We start from the raw sequence: 21549 nt of genomic DNA, 5'->3' as shown, positions 1-21549 counted from the left end.
AGAACCTAGTGAGAAGCTCCTTTCTAGAGTCCCTGCTGACCGTAAATACAGCAAATAATCAGAGCAGACGCTGACATCGTAATTTCTTCACCAACAGAAGCATCTGTAGACGAGGAGTGCATAACCACAAAACATGACGTAAGGGGCGTGACATTACTGGTAGTGTTGTTACCATTCTGCAGTTACAGTAAAACTGTGAAGATGTTTTAATCCTCAGTACCTACACAAACTAGGTAAAACCACACTGATCACTGATAGTATGATTATTAATAATAAACAATTAAGAGCATTTTTTATTGTCACTTTAACCTCACTCCAGTCATGATAAATGGTAGGTATGTGGGATACGTAGGTCCAGTTTATCACTAAATACTTAGCTCTAGACATCACAGTGAAGACTGAAGGTTGACTTTTCTTTTATCAGATACAAACGGTCTTTATCACCCTCTGGCTGTTGGCTACAGTCAGTATATTTAACATGGACATGTAGCAGGAATGCAGCTGTGTCCTGGGTCAGGAGGCCCTATAGCAGAAGCAAACTCCTTTCACCTCTCTGCTAATGAATGTTTGTCTGCTGTGTTTACTCAAGATGCCACACTGCTCAAACAGCTAATAGATCATTGACACCCAACTGGTCTGCTTTGGCTGCAGTTTGTGCCAGTAATCAGCAGATTTGAGTGTATTGGCAGACCTAAAATCCTCGATGTCATACAATCAGTCTTTGTTATCACTGCCGGGAAAAAAACGCAAAAGCATATGCATTAGGTCCTTGTAGTTTGAAATAGTTTTAGCACTGATGTGTGAAAGAACTACCGTATGTTCCTCATATGTGACACAGATGCTCAGCTAGCAATTTTAAGATTCGAGTGTAGACTGTTTAAAACTGACGTTAAAGATTACAGTAAAACAACATAAAAGAAGGGAATTTCTTTGTGATGTGATGCAAAAAAATACTCCATACCAATACAATATAAGTAAATCTTTTACCTGTGACTAAATGTAGATTTTGTATTGAGGGGAATTCACTGCTGCATCTTCTCCAAATAAACTGATTTGACAGCTGATTTGTTCCATTAGATATTTTGTATGTTGAAAGGTATGATAAACAGATACAGAGCAGAGGCGTAAACTATACGCCTCTGCTCTGTATCAGCACTGTGCAAACCACAAGGGTCCATTGCCATACAGTAATTCTGGCCGCCATCTGCTGGCCGAGATTGCAATGACATGGTTTGTCATGAACTGTACAACACAGGCAATGAACATCAGTGTCATAAAACACTGACATTTGCATAATTTCTCACGAAGAGTTGCGAGTGTTTTTGTTTGAAAGAGTTTTTTAATCATGACATGAAATTACATTTTACAATCAGACTCATCACCATAGTTTTGTGGTTTTCCTGTTTCAAAAGTAATTTGTTTTGCTGATTATTCTTTTGACACCCTATTATGAACTACGCTGTCTATCTATTCACTACAAGGCTTTGTTTAAAGACAATTTTTGATGATACATTTCCAAAATGATTGTGTTTGTGATCTGTGTTTGAGTGTTAGGAAATGTGTATTTTATTAATTGACTTTAATTATACCATTAACAGTCACAGCATCGTAAGGTGGGCTAAAAACTAAAAGTTCCCAACGCTTCAATGTGCGCCACACTGTTTTGACCCTCACGAGTTACCGTCGGCTGCACAACACACGTGACCCAGTCAGTTGACAGGGGCAAAACACGGCAGTAACTTCCATCACACAGAAAAGACAGACAGACAGGCGACATGGACCATCACCGAGTGGACAGGGTGGGTCTTCTGTCCCCCCTGGAGGAGTCCAGCGCGGAGATCAGCAGAGACAGCGGCATTGTTTCCCAGAGTGCGAGCAGTCTGTCCATGGTGAGCGAGATCCTCAGCAGCGGCACCGTGTCGCAGAGCCCCAGCTTTGGCGCAGCGGCTAACGTTATCTCTCGAAGCCCGAGCCTCAACGAAGCGGCGGAGCCCGGGACAGCCGACCAGCACTCCCCAGAGCTGGACGACGAGGTCCTGAGACACACCGCCCTCAGCTACTCCTCCTACATCAGGGCGACCGCTGGAGAAGAGGTTTGTGCCGATGGCTTTTACACGAGAGAGCCACCGCCGAGCCGTGTGAAGCACTGTACGTACTAACTAGCTGAGTTAACGGTTAGCTCTTTGTTTATGAAGTAGCTGTGCGGGCTGCTGTAGCCTAGCACACACTTGGAAGTACTCCAGGATAACTCCCTTAGTCAGCTACAACGTGGTCAATAATAATCAATGAATCTAGCGAGCTAACGTTAACTTATGCAGTTCTTTAGCAACGGCTAAGACAAGTGGTTGCTAAGCGACACACAGGCAGTGACACTGAAGGGTGGTCTGTCGTCACTGGCTCTGGTTCATCATGACTGCAGCTCTGCTGATTTACTGGGACGTGGAGATGTTTTATGGCAGAGATTGGACAAAGGCATTGTTCTGTAAGTGACATGTAAGTGTAAAGTATTGGTTATAAAGTCCTCAGTCCAATTCAAACCCCTGACAATGTATTTTCGAGTCCTAAATAAGTCCTTCAACCCATTTAATGACATATGTGTTTATTTAAGCACCATATTGGTAACTTAAAGATAATGTACAAAATAAATCCCCCTATTAAAGGATTCATAACTCAAGACTTATCTTCCTTGAGTTCAAATCATGTGACAAGAGTCCACACATCTTGTTTTCTGGTTCACAACATTATTCAAATAAAACTTATTTAGAGTTACTAACAGAAAAGGGCTGAACTGTCAAAGTCTGTTCATAACAACAGTTTGGGGAGACAGTCTATATATTTGTGAGGACTGACTATATCTCTCAAACTTTACTCATGTTATGGCTGACTGACCAGATTGCTGTCACTCCTGAGTTGACATTAACTGGATATGCGTGATACCAGTCAGTTTAGAAAGAAGCTGAGCTAGCTCGCCGGCTCTGTAGGAAGACAAAGGCCCCTGTGTTTTGGCCCTGTGGTCCTCACTGACACAATTTAAAGGCATATTTTTGAATTTCAGCTGTAACTGATACGTGGGACTGATTTTAAAAGCACAGAAAGTGTATGGTGCCGTTTATTTGATGCATTTGATGTATATTTGGTTTCTATATAGTTTGTGTGTGTACAACATTTTCACAGCCTTTTCTTTAAATCATTTCTCCTGTAGATCCTGTGTTTGGAGAAGAACTTGGAAGAAATGCTGACAAGAGTAGATGAGTTTGTTGGAATGCTGGATATGGTAAGATAAGACACCGATACATATTATTATTGCACTGCATCTAATTATTGTTGAATTACATGCACATTTGTCTCTCACATTCTTTTGTGTTTTTCCTCTAGATCCGTAATGATACCTCCCAGATCGTGAATGAAAACCTACCTCAAATCCAGCAGAAGTCTGATGAAATGAGACAAATATACAGAAGAATTGATAAGTTAGAGGTAAGTGATCATTTTAACTTTGCAAGGCTGAAGGGGTTACTGACTTGATCCAGTTTATGGCATCTTGTGGCCACAGCAGACTCCCAGCTACAATTCTGCAATGAACGTAACATGATACCAATTATGTAACACAATGTAAACAGGATTTGCATGCAGTTTTTAGTCATGATTCAAGTGAAATATCCACTTCACAAAAGGAGAAACAGAGAGATATTATGAACAAGGTAACCGGCTTACTATCTCCACCTCCAAAAATGGAAGTAAATGCTGGTCTAGGTGTGTAGTAGGTTCCTGTTTTCATGTCCTAATAATGTTTAACCCCACTGAGTAACTAATGATACATAATAATCGTAAGTTATAAAAGCTGTTGCTTTAATAATATTCAGCAATGGAATATTTCATCATTTATTATATTACTTTCTATTATTTAATTCCACTGAACAATTTTTAATTCAGTTTTTCCAAACATTGTTTCAGGTTCACTCATCGACCTCATATTTAAAGAAGATCCAATTAATGTTAAAATCTTTTACAGATTGTGAAAGATACAGTAGATTCTTTGCCTGCGTGCCATGTGAAACCTTTAGTTTCATGTATTAGTTTATATTTTATTTTTATTTTAGTGTGATGTTGAATTGTCTTGAATGATGTTTGTCTCATAAAATGTTGCAATACTATTCTTATGTGCTTGCAGGCCTTTGTAAAGATGGTGGGAGCCAACGTCAACGCGATGGAGGAGCAGGTCGCGCAGGCAGAGGGAGAACTAGGAACACTACCGGGTGCTTTCAAGAAGATCCTTCGCACAATGAGTGTTCCAGGCTTCTTAAATGTGAGAGCTTATGAATTTTGTAGTTTGACATTTGTATGCACAGTACCTATGGTTTGTTTGTCTTCTCGTATTAACAATCATGACATTAACCAGCAAATTATGCTGTGAAACTGTGTTTTGTGCCTACTGAGTTGAGACCTTTTTCAAATAAACCTTTAAAATCTAGCCCAGTAGTTGTTGAAATTGGATAATTAGGATTCATTTGTGTCTGTTCACTCACAGAAACCAGCCAGCCCCAGAAGACCAGCACCACATCAGCGTCAAGAGGTCCCCAGCGTGTTCCGGACAGATGATTATTTCACATCACAGCCAGAGCAGTGACACACTAGAACATTTAACACATAACTTGGTTCTAACCTCAGAGGCCTATTTGGTGAAACTGTAAAGACAACTATTACTGCCATCCATTGCAGGAGGATCTTTTGGTGCAGTGGCCTCAACAAAGCAATAGTAGCCTTTCTGAACAAGTCACTGGAAGTCAAGTGCGTGGAGAGTGTCATTTTCCTGGAAGCAACAAGCACTGAACTGTAGCAAAATGATTTTAAAAGTGCCTAAATGGGTCTTATTTACTTTTCACTATTTGTGAAGAAAACAATGTCAGATGTTGGATTTTTGACAGGTCAGGAGGACAAAGTCATCCTAGTTGCCAATAGGACACTGTAAAGAAGGTACAATAGTAGGAGCTCTAAAGATCTTAATGTATTACATGAAGAATTAACCCAGCTTTTTTTATAAATCACATTCCTGTTACTGGTGTTTGTAAAGACCTGCACGCTGTTAGGAATTCATCTGTATTTCTTATGTTTCATCACTCTCTCCAAGCAATATTGTGATATCAATATCTCATCCAGTTAAGCATTTAATGTCTTCCATTTCAAAACATTTACTTAATTTTATAGTCTGATATTACTGGCTATGGATGACTACATCTTTGAGGGCACCTTTTCAATAAAAGCACACTATAGATGAATTGTGTTCATTTCTCAAGTCAGACTATCTGACGAATCAACATTTTAACCATGGATGGAGCTGTGATTGAACAATAACTGGAGGAAACTTACGCATCCAACGAGGCTTTACACAGCACACTGCTATGATTCATTATGTCATCATTTGCCATAATAGTTAGAAATAAACACGTTTTTATTTACAGGTTGATTTTGTTTTACGTTTTTGTAAATTTTCATTAAAGATTCATTGAGTCTATTGCATGTCCCATTATTGTTTGTTTCTCCTTGCTCACTTTTGGCCATAATGCCTAACCCTTAAATGAGTATTGAGCTTTATTCCTCTGAGTTCCGTTTGTCAGGCAGTGCTCGGCCTACAAATCCCGCCTCCTTTTCCTTTACCAGGATTGACAGGGCTAAATCCGAGCCTCCCGAACCGGGTTAGTGATCTCGTTAGAGGTGTGGATGTTGGACGTGGTACAGAGTCGGGGAGAACGAGCTCCTGACAGGCTGAACTCAGGGCAACAACTTCCACTGTTCTCCGTCTTCCATTGGTCAGCTGGTGAGCGACGTCATAAGTCGTCATGACTCGGAGGAAGCGGGAACCCCATCAGCCTCGATTTGACTGGATTTGTCTCCACGCTGGCTTTGCCCCGCTGATTGAAAAAAAAAAAAAAAGTAAGCTAAAACTTACGGACACGGTAAAGTACGGGTTTTTTAATTCAAATGCTTCTCCGTAGCAACTTGTCCAGCTGTGGTAACGCGGTTTTGTTGAGACGAGAGTAATGGGGATACCGTGAATTAAGCGTTTCCGGGAAAATGTGTGTGCTAACGGTAACGTTAGCCGTGAGTTACGTTATTGGATAACTTATGGCGGTGGCTCTCGGTGTTGAACAGTGGACAGGGGTTGTGGTTAGTTTTCTATTTAACACCGGCTGTAGGTAGCTATCCTCCTCGATCTCCGGACTAGCTCGCCTGTAACATGTTGAATTTATTTATGTTCTCTATCGAGCTTTAACTGGTAACTTTAAAATGAATGTGACTGTGGTCAGACGTTTAATAACGCTACGCCTCGGGACGTACTCACGGTTTATTGCATGGCTGCCTGGTTTATAACAGATTCAGCAATGTAAGTTTGTATTGTTTATGTCAACTCATTGTTATCATTCTTATCGTTGCACCTCGGGATTAGCATAAATAAGACAATACATCACTTAAAGGAGGTCGCGGGTTTTTCCAGTTGTGTATTTACAGCTGTATCCCCGAGCAACTCACCCAGGGTTTCCCATATATACACAAAGCATATTTGGGGAGAATTTCTTCCATAGTTTTGCAATAATTTACGACTTTTCCAATGTCTATGTGTGCAAACGCAACTGAAAGTGTCCCACAGACTGAGGCATGCCAAAGTTATGCATTCATATAGAGTTGTATTGGTCTTAATCCAGAAAGAAAACACACTGTTGTCATACCTATTTGTAATAGTAGAGGGCTAAATGTAGAGTCAGAAGCTGCACTGCAAGCCTGATTTATTGCACATATCTGATTATTTGTTTTTTGGGTTGTTCACATTATATTTGTAATGTGGTCCCAATCAGATTCCACTGTGATGCTCCTAATCTGCATAATGAATGTTAATGTAGAGTGAAGGAAAAGTCACATGAATTTTGATCTGACAGTTCACCCTGAGGCCAATAAAACAGACCTGTATCTGATGTGGAAAACATATGAAAGTGGCCTGAACCAGAATTTAAAAGATCAGATTCCATGTGATTTGTACTGTTCACACTGTCCTGAAAAAACCCGAATAGAGTATTTTCATGGTTTTATTTGTATATCAGCGAACAGCCTGCGGTGTACTGCATCTTTGACTGACTGCTAATGACGAGGATCTTCTCTTTTACAGATTCAAAGCTTCACACATGGCTGGCGAGAAAGAAATATGGCAAAAGATCGGAGAGGGCTTTGTCCAAGAATATTACAACCAGTTTGACAATACCAATAGGATGGGACTGGGTAACCTATATGTAAGTTTGTTCAGTGTACATTTAATAATTGCCTGTTTTAATAAAAATATATGGAACATCAACACTGACTAGGGTGGGAAATGAGCACCAGTCAAATGCTGGTAAAATATAAAAGTGGCTGGCTGAACAACAAACAACAAAATAAAGATTTACAGTTGAGTAGCAGGTGACTTTGAATGTTTATCTGTCAGTGGCTAGTAGATGTTCACATTTTACAAAGTAAAAATCTCACCCTGACACTGACAAACCAAATTCCATCACAGTTACTGAGGCATGATAAAAGAAATTATTGCATGCATGCATTTGATGCCCCTTTTATTTTTTCTTAGTCTGCTGAAGCCTGTTTGACGTGGGAAGGATCACCTTTTCTTGGGAGAGAAGCCATCGCTGGAAAATTAGCAGTAAGAATCTCTTCTCACTCTGTTTGTATTAATTACCATCTACAAGAGTAAAAAGTAGGCTTCCCTAGAAGGTTAGTAGTAACAGAGAAAAAAGGATCAGCAATGTTCACTTGCAGCTTATAGTCCATTGTGTGTGTGTGTGTGTGTGTGTGTGTGTGTGTGTGTACATTCCACTAACACTATTGTTTCCAATCTGCAGGGCTTGCCTTTCAAGCGTATTAAGCACATTATTACAGAACAAGACTTCCAACCCACGATAGACAGCTGTATCCTCATCATGGTGTTCGGACAGTTACAGGTAACTTTTACATTATTGTTGATAACCTTTGTTATCTGCACCTGGGGCCTGGATTACAAAGCAAATTCTACTTGGTCCGGGTCTCTTGGCCATAACTGGCTTCACTGAGCCTAATATTATCCAGCCTGCATGACTGGTATCACAAAACTGGCTATGAAGTGGCTCAGTAAACTCTGGGTTTTCCAATCCATTCGCAAGTGTGTTCATGTGAAAGAAGGTGGAGTCGTTAATTACAAGCATCTTCTGAACCATGAAGGAAGTACTTTTAATATAATATGAGATTAAATTTGGTTAAAGCAACAAAAAGTGATATTCAGCCAGATGAAATGTATACAATCGCATAACTATAAGTATGTGGTAAGTAAGAAACATTAGCAATAATTTACAAATGTTAAAGTAAGGCTATAAATAAGTGTGGGATTTATTATTACAGTATGTGTTTCTGCTTCCAAAGCCAGCTTCCATGTCTGTTGTGTCTGTCCGACCAAAATGTTGCATTTTTTACTCGTAGGAACTAATTAGTTTGGACTGTTTTTCTTAAAAGAGAAATAGAGGGTATAGGTTTTATTTATTATCGTCACAAAATCGACTTGGCACAAGAGTGTGAAGCATCGACACCGTCAGGAATCCTGTCTGATGAAAGAAACTTTGCAATTATAAATGTAGCTATATTTGTATTGTATGTATTTACTGTGGTAAACTATCCCTCTGTTTGTTAGAAGTTCTGTTTTAAAATCAAAATGCACACATGGAAAGCCTGGAACAGCAAAATAAGTATACTGACCCATAAAACCTTTATTGCTTTATTACTTGTGATTGCTGTCGTTTTACCAGTGATCTGACTGGGCGGGCTTCCTTTTGAAGTTAACCTGTTCTTGAGCAGGTTAGCTGTGCAACCCCAGGTTAGCGTGATGATTTTTGAAAAGTGAGCCAGCTTCGTGATCTTGCAAAACCACAGTGGAGCTTTGTGGTGCAGGCCCCAGATCCACAGATACACAACCTGCAATACATTTTTGTTTTATGTGGGATAACCTGGCGCTATTTATTTAACGCCCCGTACACCTGCTGCATCTGATTCTCATTGCCTCAAAACATTTTTACTGTCTAGATTTAATAAAAGAGCAACGTTCTTCTTGTAAATCAAACTCCTGTCCTAGCTGTAGAAAATTGCCTTTGTTTTATCACAAATGTTCCATGAGTTATTAAAAATAAATAAAATAAACCATCATACAAGGTTTATTTTCTGCCTTAGTTATGTTTTCTCATCATTATACTCTCAAATTCTTCCAAAACCTTCTCTGTAACAGGTAGATGACGATCCACCAATGGCCTTTCATCAAGTGTTTATGCTGAAGTCACAGAACTGTGCATGGGCGTGCACAAACGACGTGTTCAGGTTGGGGATACACAACATACCAGTCTAGCGACCTGGATTTGTTGGCTCACCTAGATTGACATCCAGCTCTGAATTCATACCGTAGCCCTGCTGTCATTGAAAACAAAAGGAATTATATGCAATTCCCTTATGTTTACAATACATATATAAGCAGGCTAATTGTATTAAAGATGTCAAATTACATTCCTGTCAAATAAAAAGCATTTATCAGACTGAACTAACTGTACTTTCCCCTTGTGTTGTTTTATTACTCATCCTTCCCCCTCCGCACATGACAAAGGTTGCGGTATAATGACTCATATTGTGAGTGAAGTGTGAGTAGTAAAATCTTCATGGTATTGTGTCATCTAAACTTTGTCGGTCTTATGGTTTTGTAATACAACATTTATGGTGATTGAACACTAGAGGCGCTACACTCCTCTGTGTTTGTGTGTGTGTGTCAGTTTAAATGGTTTAACCAACAAAGCTACAGCTGCATCCACGCAAGGTTATGTGATACGGAGGAGTAGCTAGAGCCAAACTAAATGACACCGACTGGGAAAAGGACGTCTTCTCGGGAAATGGATCTAATAAACCGACAATCTGATCAAATTAAAGAATCGGTAAGCGATTTCAGTACAGCTGCTGTTATAACTACTTGGTTAAAGTAATTGCAGTAATGGTAGTGTGTCCATCTCACTCGAGAGTGGGAGACCTTCGGGTAAATAAAGGCGTTTCAGCTTCGTACTGTAACATTAAGGTTAGAGTTTTTAATAAAGAAGCAGGTTATTGCCAATTTAACGTTAAGTCTTTAAACCAACATTTTAGCCGCATGGAGACTGGCCTCGTCTGCTCGTGTAAGCTACGCTAACTGGTAGTGACGGTGTAACGATAGGTTGTTGTCGGATACAACGTCGATTAAAATGAATAACTATTGATTCAATGTGATAAGATAAAAGCTAGCAATGACAATATTTTTTATAAACACACATAAGCCTTATATTAGACGTTTAAATAAGATATGCCCGTTGTTTTGGATCTTACGAGTTAATGCGCAAGCGCACTGGGCTATTTTGTAATTAAAGGTACAATGTGTTAAAACGTGGTTAAAACAGTCTGAAGCCGTAGTTGACATGCTGCTAACGTTTGACAAACCCAAATTTAGCCATTAAACCATAAATATCAGTCAGATGTCATGTTGACACATTTTTACTAATTACTGTTTACTTACTGGGCTCTGGCTCTTTGTAGGGTGGCCATAAAGATAAAGACCCAGACTGCCAAAATAGTTCAGAGACAGAGGATGAACCTTTGCTCCGAGAAAACCCCAGACGGTTTGTCGTCTTCCCCATCCAGTACCCCGACATCTGGAAGATGTACAAGCAGGCACAGGCGTCTTTCTGGACGGTGGAGGAGGTAGGTATCAGTTTGAATGTACTTTAATTCTTGTGTTTCACCAGCTGGCTTATGGGAAAAACCCACAATCACACACTCATCATCGCTTCAAATATGTACAAAAAAAAGTTTGATTGACTAAATGTATATACTAATACTACTGAAGTAAGTTAAATTACAAATATATGATATGATGATATACAAAGGCAACTAAAAGAAACACTGTCGTTCACCGTAGCCTGTCACAAGTAAACAGCTCTGAATACTTTTCAGTATTTTAAAATATACTGTTGATGTTGTGTTTTTCAGGTTGATCTGTCCAAAGATTTGGCACACTGGGACCGTTTGAAGCCTGAAGAGAAACACTTCATCTCCCATGTCCTAGCGTTCTTTGCTGCAAGTGATGGTATCGTCAACGAGAACCTGGTGAGAGGGGTCAGAGGGGTGTCACTCGGTTGTAACTGTTGTTTTGTAGGGTTAATGCCTCTGAAGAGGGGCACAATTGTTGAGCATGACCCAGTAAAGTCACATATAAAATGTATTGTGTTTATGTCTCATCTAACAGGTGCAGAGGTTCTGCCAGGAAGTGCAGGTCCCTGAAGCACGCTCCTTCTACAGCTTCCAGATCCTTATAGAGACCGTTCATTCAGAGATGTACAGCATGCTCATCAACACTTACATCAGGGACCTGAAGGAGAGGTTAGTTTGTTTTGTTGTCCCTCCCTTCTGATGCCCAGTGGCTCTGACAAACGTACATGCAAAAGCAGGTCGCTGGTGAAAGGTGTATTTTGTAAATTAAGCACAATTTAGAAGAACTCAGAACGACAGCAGGATATAAAAATGTAGTTTCCTCTGTGCTTTCGGAGCCAGAACATAACCACATACAGACAATTTCTCCCTGTATGTCTAATCTTCTGAAGGTTCCAAACAAACTGTAAGACTTGCACCTGTTCATCACAGACAATGTCTACACCACTTTGTGGTTATTTCTGTTGCATCCCCAACTGCAGCAGCTTCCATGTAGCTACAGACTAGGAAGACAACTATTTTATGGCCTCTGAATCAACAGGTTAATTTTTACAATATGTATTATTCTGCATGCATTTGACTCTCTTCCACTTTTTGTGTCTTATGTTTGTACAATTCAACTTCATTATCATTTAACACAGTGTTCAGGCACAATTCATTGTTGGGTCTCCATAAAGGCACTGTATTTGATATATATTTGCTATATTTTTAGGGCTGTTTTATTAATTGTGTGTTTCAGGGACTACTTATTTAACGCCACTCAGACCATGCCTTGTGTGAGACGAAAAGCAGACTGGGCGCTCAAGTGGATAAGTGACAGCAAATCCACATTTGGTAAGGAATATACAACATTCAAAACATGATATTGTTGTATCACATCATAATGAGAGAGAGAGTGGGGACTTTCCGTTTATCTGTAGTAAATAGTAGTTTTGACACTTTGCCCTCAGGGGAGCGAATTGTGGCTTTTGCAGCAGTGGAGGGAATATTCTTCTCCGGCTCATTCGCTGCCATTTATTGGCTCAAGAAGAGAGGACTAATGCCTGGCCTTACCTACTCCAACGAGCTGATTAGCAGGGATGAGGTGAGATGAAATCACTAACCAAAAGACATGTGGTTTAAACTGTAAAAAGAACCTCAATTTTGAGAGCAACTGAAATAAAATACAGTAGTGTACAAAATGAGAAAGCAAACTTAAGTTTGATCTCAGCGTAGAGGTTTGGCTGTGCACATGTTTCCTCTCCTTTCAGGCCATTCAACTAACTCTGAGGTTACTGTATTATATTACTGTTTATATTATATTACTTGCCAGTCCTCTGATGTGACTGCTGGCTGGTTCAACTCCTCTATCCACACTTTTTTATTTAAACATCTTCAGAGTAGGTGTGGCTCATTTTGTTTGGATGGTAAATATGTTCACAGTTTGCATTTGAAAACAGTTCACGGCTGATCTTCTCTGTTTTTATATAACTATTCTGACATGTATATTGATGTGTTTCTTAGGGCCTGCACTGTAACTTTGCCTGCCTGCTGTACAGCTACCTGGTGAAAAAGCCATCAGAGGACCGGGTGAAGGACATCATCACCAAAGCTGTTAGCATTGAGCAGGTCAGCAAGTGTTGCAGAGAATATATTGTTATGTATACAGTATATGAATGTCTGCTTGTTACTCCCTGTTTACCTTGTCTATACTGACTCCCATTGCAATAAATCAGTAGCAGCTTAACAGTCAGTTGGGGCCATACCAGTTCTGTATATATAAAAACAAATGTTTGGTTTTGCAGGAGTTTTTGACAGAAGCGTTGCCAGTGGATCTCATTGGCATCAACTGTTGTTTGATGAAGCAGTACATTGAGTTTGTGGCCGACCGGCTTCTCTCTGACCTCGGACAGGCCAAGGTAATAATATTAAAATAGATATAATGAAAGCCAAATGGTGATTTACATTCTAGTAGGTGTTGTGTTAAAATGGAGGATTACTGGGTTGGGAAGACTGACTGCAACTGTAAAAATGACCACTAAACACATATGCTTTACACAATAATTGACTAAAGAAATGTAATTTAATAACATCAAGATGTGTTAATGGATTCTATTTTGTGTTTGCTTCTTTTTTTTTTCCTCGCCTTTAATCAAAAGGTATACCTGGCCGAAAATCCATTTGACTTCATGGAGTCCATCTCACTAGAGGGGAAAACCAACTTCTTCGAGAAACGAGTCGCAGAGTATCAGCGATTTGGAGTTATGACAAGCATGATGGACTCTGAATTCACTCTAGATGCAGACTTCTGAAACTGAAATGACACTGTTACATTTTACCTGCTTATTTATTTATTTTTTTTAACAGTTATTGACCAAAAACGGATTTGTTACAATACTATCACAGTATTACAAATGAGAAATACATGGTCAAGGCTGTACAAGTTTCTGGCAAGGGGGCACTGAGAATTACACCAAGAATCAATTAGTCATTATAGTTTGTTAAGTGGAATAAGGTGAACAAATGGACTTTACAAGCTCTGCTCATGATTGACCTCAACATGTTCAAGATAAATTATGAGTGGTGTGATAGGAGAGATTATTCTCTACTTCTTTTGGAGACGGTTCATTACCTGGGATATATTTTATTGGGTCTGCAGCTCTGGCTGCTAGTTTCTATGGTTAGTTTTTAACATCATGTGTAATGTACAATAAAATGTTTTGTAAAATGATTTTTTTTTTTATTTTATTGTGAAATTTTTTTATTGTGAAACTTTTTTTTTTTATTATTTGTGCTGAAATATCTACTCACACAGCCACCAGAGAGTCAATTTAATTAAATAGCCTTATTTTTAAAATGTCGGCGAGTAGTTGGTTATTATAATGTCTTAAATACATGATTTAGATGTGGCCTAATCCTGTAATCTATAGTTAATGCTGCTGCTTTGAAACACAATAAAGTAACGTTAGTATTTGTTTCCTACCAACTGTAGTTTAACTGATTCCTGCCAACGGTCGGATTACATTAGCCACTCCTCCGTTAGCACACGGATGCTGCTGATGACAGCTAACAGTTAGCTGGTGTTTTAGCTACTTGGAAAGATGGCTGGGGACTTCCGAGGCTTCGCGCTGGAAAAAGCTGAACTGCTTTCCAGCCGTTTGAAGGAGGTCCTGTCTTCGGGGCAGGGGTTTGTTCGGGCTCAGTTCGGGGTGGATTTGGGTCTGGAGCCCGAGCTGTACCCGACGTGGGTCATCCTGTCCACGGCCGCGGTGGGTCTGCTGCTGCTGCTCGCTCTGTCCTGGGCCGCCGCCGTCTGTGGCGGGGCGCTCGTCGCGAAAAAGCGGGGATCCCCGGTCATCCGAGGCAGCTGTGAGCCCGAGAAGGCCAATTTAGCTAAAACGGCCAAACCAGAAGAACAGAAGAAGAGGAACAAGAAGAAAACGCTTGACAAGGTACCGTGGACAGTGTTGAAGCTGCTGAATCACGGTGGGCCAATCACAACAAATGGTTCCGTTCATTGGTGTAGAAACGATTAACGCTAAACGAAAGTGCTCGGCTAGTTAGCGTTGGCTAGCTTTGAGCTAATTTATACATTTATCCTCATTGCTGTTTTATTAGTTGACCAATTTGGTCATCTCATACACCAGGAATCTGTTCAAACAACACAATTAAGCTATGCATGGGTCATGTGCCCCACTTAGAAAATGCCACGAATAAACCAGCTAGCTAGTTAAATATACAACGAGTCATGGTGCCAGCTGACAAAGCCACTAATGATTGTTAGCTAAGTTCAATTAACGCTGTTTAGTGAAAACATTATCGTTAGCCAGCTCTTATACGATAAGCATTACAGCATAGCTACTGCTTGCCTTCACGTCTGATTAATAAACTGTGTTAACAGTGTGAACATTGCAAGGCTTTCACACATTATTCAGTCTGCAGCACAAGTTCCGGACTCCGTTTGGTATTCAGTTCACAGCTAAAAGTCTTTGTAGTGAGGCGTAACAATTATTTAAGTCAGTGGATCTTGTTTTTAGTTGGTTCAGCAATGTAAGTTTTCTTTTAAAAACGTACGTTCATGTAGCAGATATAGTTATGTTATAGAGATTAGTCTGCCAATGCTATCAGACTTTAGGTAAGTCATTTTTGCTATATTACTGGATCATCAACATCATGTTGTTTATCTGATGTCTGTCTTCCTCCCCCAGAAGAATCAATCCAACGGACAACCAGTGGCTGTACCTCAGGAGGAAGTTAAAGTGACTGAGGCAGTTTCCAAGCCAGCCCCGCAGATCAAAACTGAGAAGGTATGTTTGAGCAGCTGCTGCTAAAACGAAGGGGATCTGAAACTGATGGGGGTGGTTGTTGGTGGGCAGACTGGGCAAGGCAGCACCAAGTGTTTCTTGGGTCTCGCTCTGTATTATAAGACAGTTTTGTTATTGGTAAACTATATCTGAAACTCCACTGTCACTCTTTGTCAGATTTCCTAGTGTGGCATGGCCTTAAAGGATATCCTCATACTTCAATATCACTTTTATTTCTCTCTCTCCATAGGTGCATGAGGTACAGGCCCCAGTGCAGGTGAAAAAGAACAAGAAGAAAACCAAGACAGATGTGAAACCGGTTCAGCACGTGTCTACAAATGACGGGAAGGAACCTGACGATGGTAAGACTCATCGGGGAAATTTCATAATAAGTTCTCACTTCCAAACTGACTGTTTCACGCCCCTCGTGTTTTCTGTATTTACAGCCTACTTGACTGTTTTGGTTAGCTTCACTTAGTACACTCATTATGCAGTCCTCTTCCTGTAGCCAGCCTCTGGCTTAAATAATCAACCAAATTTCATCCATAATCAACCATTTTAAATACTTCTTTTTTATCGCCCTGCACACACTCAAAGTCACCTAACAATTTGATGTTGTTTTTTTGTGTCCACCAGGCGCATGGGAGACCAAAGTCAGTAACCGAGAGAAGAAGCAGCAGCGTAGAAAGGACAAGGGCTCTGAGGACTCTGGTAGTCCAGGAGGGGTGGAGGCTCCAAAGGGAAATGTGGAGGCTCATGTTGCCCCAGCGCCTACCAAAACCAGGAAGAACAGAGGAAACCACGGTACTAGCACATGTTATTATGTGGACATTTGGTAATCTAAGGCTTTGGCCTATCATTAAAAGTGTGATTTAACATTTATTTAACAGACAGGTCTAAGCAAATACTGTATAGTAGTATAATAGTATATAGCACATGATGTCAACAGTAATATTGCATGTTACTCATACAGTTTTTTCCCCACTTCTTTCAGAGTCCCTGCATTCAAGAGCCACTGGGAAAGGGGATGCAGCCAGTGGAGCTGGTAAAGACAAAGCTAAACCATTATATTTTTTCTTAGTGAGATGGGAAACCTATTAAATAGCTTGACTTTTCTTTGTTTATTTTTCTTATGTCATATATTCCAGAGTACAGCTTTGTCTAGTATCACAGTTAAATAGAGGATATACATAAAAGTTTCCCTGGGTGTAGTAAATGAACAAGCCTGAAGTTTTGTCTTCACTCCAAAATACAGAATTTGCTAGAATACTGATTTACCCCAGTGTCTGTCTCCTCAGTGTCTACCAGCTGGAGAGAGGAGCCTTCAGTCAATGGTGGAGGTTTGACTGACATTTCCATGAAGATCCCTGGACAGATGGGTCTCATGGAGGGAACCAAGTGGAGTACATCTACACATTACAGGGCCCCACCTAAACGCCAGTCCTGGGCACAGGAGCCGCAAGGTATCACCTGACCTGGGTAGACAGAAATATAAATATTGAGAGTAGAGTATAACACTGCAGAATCTACAATGCAGTGACTTTGAGTTGAAAGGGCTGACTTTCAGCTGTAAAGGTGTTTGAGACATTCATGTCAAGTGAATAGTGTAGGACCTTTTTTTTTTTTGTCCTTAGGGGACTCAACAGTCACAGTTAAAGCTATATTTGGATTAGCAGTGTGTTCAGAGCTTTCATTATGCAATATCATTTGTGTCTGTTTCAGCATTTTTCACAGTGCCACAGTGCCAAGACAGCCTACAGTAATAGTGCCACTTTGTATGTCAAGTAAATGACAGTAGTGAGCAAAACACAACAAGCTGTCACACGAAAGTGCTGAAATTGGGCACAATGAAATAATCTGTAATAGAATCTAATAAAAGCCTCATGCGTGCAGTGATTAAATTATTTGCTTAGACTGTGGAATGTCTTTGTATACTGTAACCGAATGAACGTTGAGGCCTGATCTGAGCTCCAGTGTTTGACAGAGCAGCATTTCAACCATATAATCTGTGTTTCTGTGTGCTCTCGCCAGCGGTTTGGGGTGGCATTGATGGCCGAATAAAGGCTGACCTCAACCCTGTGTCCTTGTCCATGCTGGGTCGAAACACCAGAGGTTGGTATTGTGTGAACTGCTAGATTTATCACCCAGTCACAATGCAGAAATGTCTGATGTAGTTTTTCCACTTTACTTCAATAGCTCAGTGTCGAAGTAACCCAATTACCCAAATCACAATGTCAAATCACAATCCGTCTCCTTTAGAACCAATGTCAAATTCAATGGAGATGCAGTTGGCGAGCCACGCTGATGTTGATGATGAATGGTCTGGATTCAGTGAGTATTTCAGCAACCCATCCCACATAACACAACCTTTTAAATAACTGCAAATCATTACTAAAATGTAAAAGCTGCCAATAATTTTTAACCCTAATCTTAGGTCTTTAAAAAAACCTTTAAATTAAATACATACGTTTTGATTTAGAGGGATCCAAAAGTATCCATTTATATATCCTTATATGCTCTTGTTCTTATTTGTTTTATTACATTTGAATTTGTAATTTTGTATCTAATTCTGTAAATGTGATTTTTCTTTTTTTTTAAAAGATGGAATAGCAGCAGTGGACCCCAGCTCCGACTGGAACGCCCCAGCAGAGCACTGGGGAAACTATGAAGAGCCCCCTCTGTTGGTGACACCAGCACCTCCACCAAAGGAACAACCTGTCCCCCACAAGGTTTTACTGACACTTATTATACCAGTTTCTAAACATTTTAAGAATGCTTTTTTGCGTTATTCGGCACACCGTTAAGGAAGCAACACAAAAGTCAAGATGTTAAACATTTGCCAAAATAGGAAAAAAAAAAAAAAAAACTGAAATCCTTTCATCCTCTTTGCTGATTTATATCTTTATGTGGTGTCCATCCCACAAATTAGCTCCACACACACAGATTAATTTCTGCCATAGACACCACTGTTGACACTACTTTATGTTTTTAATTTTCAAACAACCTGAATGTCTGTTTTTGATATGGCAGCTATCAGAGGATGAGAAGGACACCGAGGATCCCTCCAGTGGAGCATCCAAATCCAAGAAGAAGAGAAAAAAGAAGAAGAAAGCTGAAGAGGAGACTGCCACTGAGGCTCAGGCAAGGAATAAAAGAAACATCAAGCCATCAAATGAATATCTTGCACAACAAAAGTATAAAAATGTTATAAGAAATGAAAGACTCCCTCTTTTGGTAACGTCATTGCATTTGTTTGATTGTAGCCGGTGAGCAGTGCACCCCAAGAACTTCCTGTGCCGGCCTCCAAAAAGCAGAATCCCAGCATATCCTCCTCTCAGAGTAGGTTTCAACAGCTATGAACTCTTTATCCAGACTCTCTACTCTTCCACACATTTCTTTTAAGCACACTGCATTTCATGTCTATATGTTTAAAAGGGGGATGGTTCTATATACAACTTTCTTATTGTTAATTTTCCTTTTTAATTTACTTGCAGAGAAGTCTGAGCAGATTGCTGAGCCTCCGAAGCCCTCCCAGAAGAAAAAGGCCCGAAAAGAAACATGAAGTCACATCACAGGTCCCTACAAAGCATATGCAAATGATTGTTAAAAGTGTCACATGCAATAATTACCAGGTACAGAGTTTCTTTCTGAGACACATCAGCAGTTTATCAGTTACCGGAACAAAAAGAAAACAAGCAGTGGGTGTTACCTGCTTGGCTAAATATAGTGGTGAAATGTGGTCCTATGGACTGAAATCTTAAAACTAATTTGCACTATTTGCTACACTGCAACCAGAGTGGAGTTTCTGGGGATGTGGACTTGCAGTGGAGGTACGTGTTTATGTAATTATTTTTTAAGGCATCAAAAGTGTTTCTTCCCCTCCGTGCGTGTGTTTATAATTGTTAATCCAAAAATACAAAACAGATTTTATTTTTATTTTTTTTGTTTATATGAAAATTTTAGTTAAAAGAGACATGTGATTTTTGCTTCCCAGAATATTGCACTTTGTTTTGTTTACCTTGCTGCTGCTGCTCCTATATCAATTACTGAAATGTGTGGGAGCAAGCTGCATGTGAGGGCTGGTCTCAGATCAGAATATATAAGTCTGTCTCAGTACAACTCTCACGTGCCCATATGTACGTTGAAAGAGTTAAGGGTTGCTGTAATTATCTCCCCTCTCCATTCTGGCCATGAAGTGATGCCCTCATAGAGCAACTGCAAAATCCACTCTTCTTTTTATTGATGAGAAACTTACACAAAGCCTTATATTAGTTTTGGCTAATAACATAAGACTGCACCTAAAATGCATTTTCTACCCCATTTCCTGCAGCGTTGTCGCTCTACGAAGGTGTCGGTGCACGGCCAGTATGGACAGCAGAAATCAGCAACCTATAACTCTTTAAGCGCACAGATTGCATATGACTGTTGTGTTAAGATAGATTTGACTTTTCTTTTGAGTATAAAAGCTCCATCAGAAAGAGTGGCAGCTGTGGTCAGGTTGAATCCTGTGTCAGTGACAGTGGTGAGAAGTTTCACAGCCAAAAAAAAAGTATCTTTTCCATAGAAACTTCTCCACAACCAGTCGTGCAGCGTAATCCACCTCTTCACTGTCCATCCATGTGATCTAAACATTTATTGTTTTTCCAAAATATGGTTAGATACACTAATGCCTGCGCTTCACAGCTGTGGGGAGAAACATAGCTCTGCACTGAAGCTGTGTATTTAGTCAGATTTTATTGAAACTATGGCAGTTTGGAGCACACCGACAGCTCAGACGTCACTGATTCATGACTTATGGATCAGAGCAGGTAATGTAAACTGATCCAGGATTCACAGTGGGGACTGTTGGTGTAGAGAGCACAGTAACTGATCTGAACCACCAGGAGGCACTAATGTGAAGTAAAGGAGTAGTGGGATTATCTGATAAAGCAGTAGCACCATTAAGTGTTGTCCCTCTACCTTTATCATTCTGAGTGCATCTGTCTTTATCTGACTAGACTGTGTGTTGATTTTTTTTAGAGAATTGATTTTTAAAAAAAACATTTTTCTTCAGTTTTTTGTGCTAGAGAAAGCCATGCCATATGTACAGATTGTAAGGGCTTTTTCCAGTTCTGTGATTGCACTGTGCAAACGGCTATGTGGAGTTCCTTTTTGATGTCGATGAATTGTTTTTTTACTACCTTTTTGCGGAATGTGAAATGTGTAACTTTTTTGGTTGTTACATGACTTCCAGGATGTATGATGGGGGATTTTTTTGACGAATTGAGAATGAAGACATACATATACATATGGAGCAGCTTTACTTCCACATGAAAGTTGGTTTTAAACAAGATACACGCACACACACAATTACACATATATAAAAGGAATTTTATTCCATTGCCTTAACCTGTAGTTGTATAGAAAGTGCATTGGCATCCCTTTTTATAGTTTCCATCCAATTGCAAGTTTTGATGTCAGAAATTAATTTCATCTTGCATGACTTTGATAATAGTACTTGTGTACATGAAATTAAATGAACGATTTCTTGCTTTAACTGTTAGTTTGGGTCCTGGAGTACCACTCGGTGTATATACTGTAATAGCTTTTTTTAATGAGACAAGTTGCAGCTTTTCTGTGGGCATCCAATTTAGCGGACATTAACAGGAGTCCGTTGTTGTAGGCAAAGAGCCTTAGTGCTTCAAGGTGTTGATCAGCTGGTGTTGGTAGACCTGATAGAACAAAATGATATGTCGCTGTGGCTTCAGGCGCCCTTTGTTTAATTTTTACTGATGATTTACGATTGATTCAATCAATGTATTTATATACTTGTCACTAGGAAATGGTGATGTGAATGATTTTGTTTAACAAGGAGATAAAAATGATATTTCTGTTTGTTTGGTGAAAATGAAAAATAAATGAGACATGCTTGATATCACATTGTCATAGAAATGCTTTTTTTGTAGAGTAGAATAGAGTAGAATATAATGCCTTTACTGTCACTATACAC

The 21549-nt window shown here is 39.8% G+C and overlaps 4 protein-coding genes across 5 annotated transcripts; all 4 read left to right on the top strand.

Moving 5' to 3' along the window:
• The first annotated feature begins 1686 nt into the window (after positions 1–1686).
• bloc1s4 (biogenesis of lysosomal organelles complex-1, subunit 4, cappuccino) lies at positions 1687–5509 on the top strand. Its single transcript, XM_035681982.1, has 5 exons — positions 1687–2093; positions 3203–3274; positions 3376–3477; positions 4172–4306; positions 4529–5509. Exons 1-5 carry the CDS (start codon positions 1776–1778, stop codon positions 4625–4627), a joined length of 726 nt encoding a protein of 241 aa, XP_035537875.1. The 5' UTR covers positions 1687–1775; the 3' UTR covers positions 4628–5509.
• Positions 5510–5768: 259 nt separating this feature from the next.
• Positions 5769–9592, top strand: LOC118342699 (nuclear transport factor 2-like). Of its 2 annotated transcripts, none has more exons than XM_035681321.1 (5): positions 5769–5931; positions 7160–7280; positions 7610–7681; positions 7881–7979; positions 9287–9592. In XM_035681321.1, exons 2-5 carry the CDS (start codon positions 7176–7178, stop codon positions 9401–9403), a joined length of 393 nt encoding a protein of 130 aa, XP_035537214.1. In that variant the 5' UTR covers positions 5769–5931; positions 7160–7175; the 3' UTR covers positions 9404–9592. The 2 variants fall into 2 exon arrangements, with proteins under 2 accessions (XP_035537214.1, XP_035537213.1); XM_035681320.1 differs by lacking the exon at positions 5769–5931 and adding an exon at positions 6336–6382.
• Positions 9593–9810: 218 nt separating this feature from the next.
• Positions 9811–13987, top strand: rrm2b (ribonucleotide reductase M2 b). The gene is made up of 9 exons (XM_035681044.1): positions 9811–9977; positions 10606–10770; positions 11059–11175; positions 11315–11448; positions 12017–12111; positions 12228–12361; positions 12781–12885; positions 13062–13175; positions 13416–13987. The coding sequence occupies exons 1-9, from the start codon at positions 9900–9902 to the stop codon at positions 13566–13568; spliced, it is 1095 nt and encodes a 364-aa protein (XP_035536937.1). The 5' UTR covers positions 9811–9899; the 3' UTR covers positions 13569–13987.
• Positions 13988–14284: 297 nt separating this feature from the next.
• Positions 14285–21479, top strand: mtdha (metadherin a). Its single transcript, XM_035681043.1, has 12 exons — positions 14285–14708; positions 15465–15563; positions 15811–15922; positions 16197–16364; positions 16555–16605; positions 16859–17023; positions 17592–17672; positions 17820–17891; positions 18162–18289; positions 18591–18701; positions 18824–18899; positions 19055–21479. Exons 1-12 carry the CDS (start codon positions 14358–14360, stop codon positions 19120–19122), a joined length of 1482 nt encoding a protein of 493 aa, XP_035536936.1. The 5' UTR covers positions 14285–14357; the 3' UTR covers positions 19123–21479.
• Positions 21480–21549: the final 70 nt, after the last annotated feature.

This window comes from Morone saxatilis, unplaced genomic scaffold, assembly GCF_004916995.1.
Source record: "Morone saxatilis isolate NCDOM2014 unplaced genomic scaffold, NCSU_SB_2.0 Contig9, whole genome shotgun sequence".
Lineage (NCBI taxonomy): Eukaryota > Metazoa > Chordata > Actinopteri > Moronidae > Morone > Morone saxatilis.
This window is presented reverse-complemented; position numbering and strand designations above follow the sequence as displayed.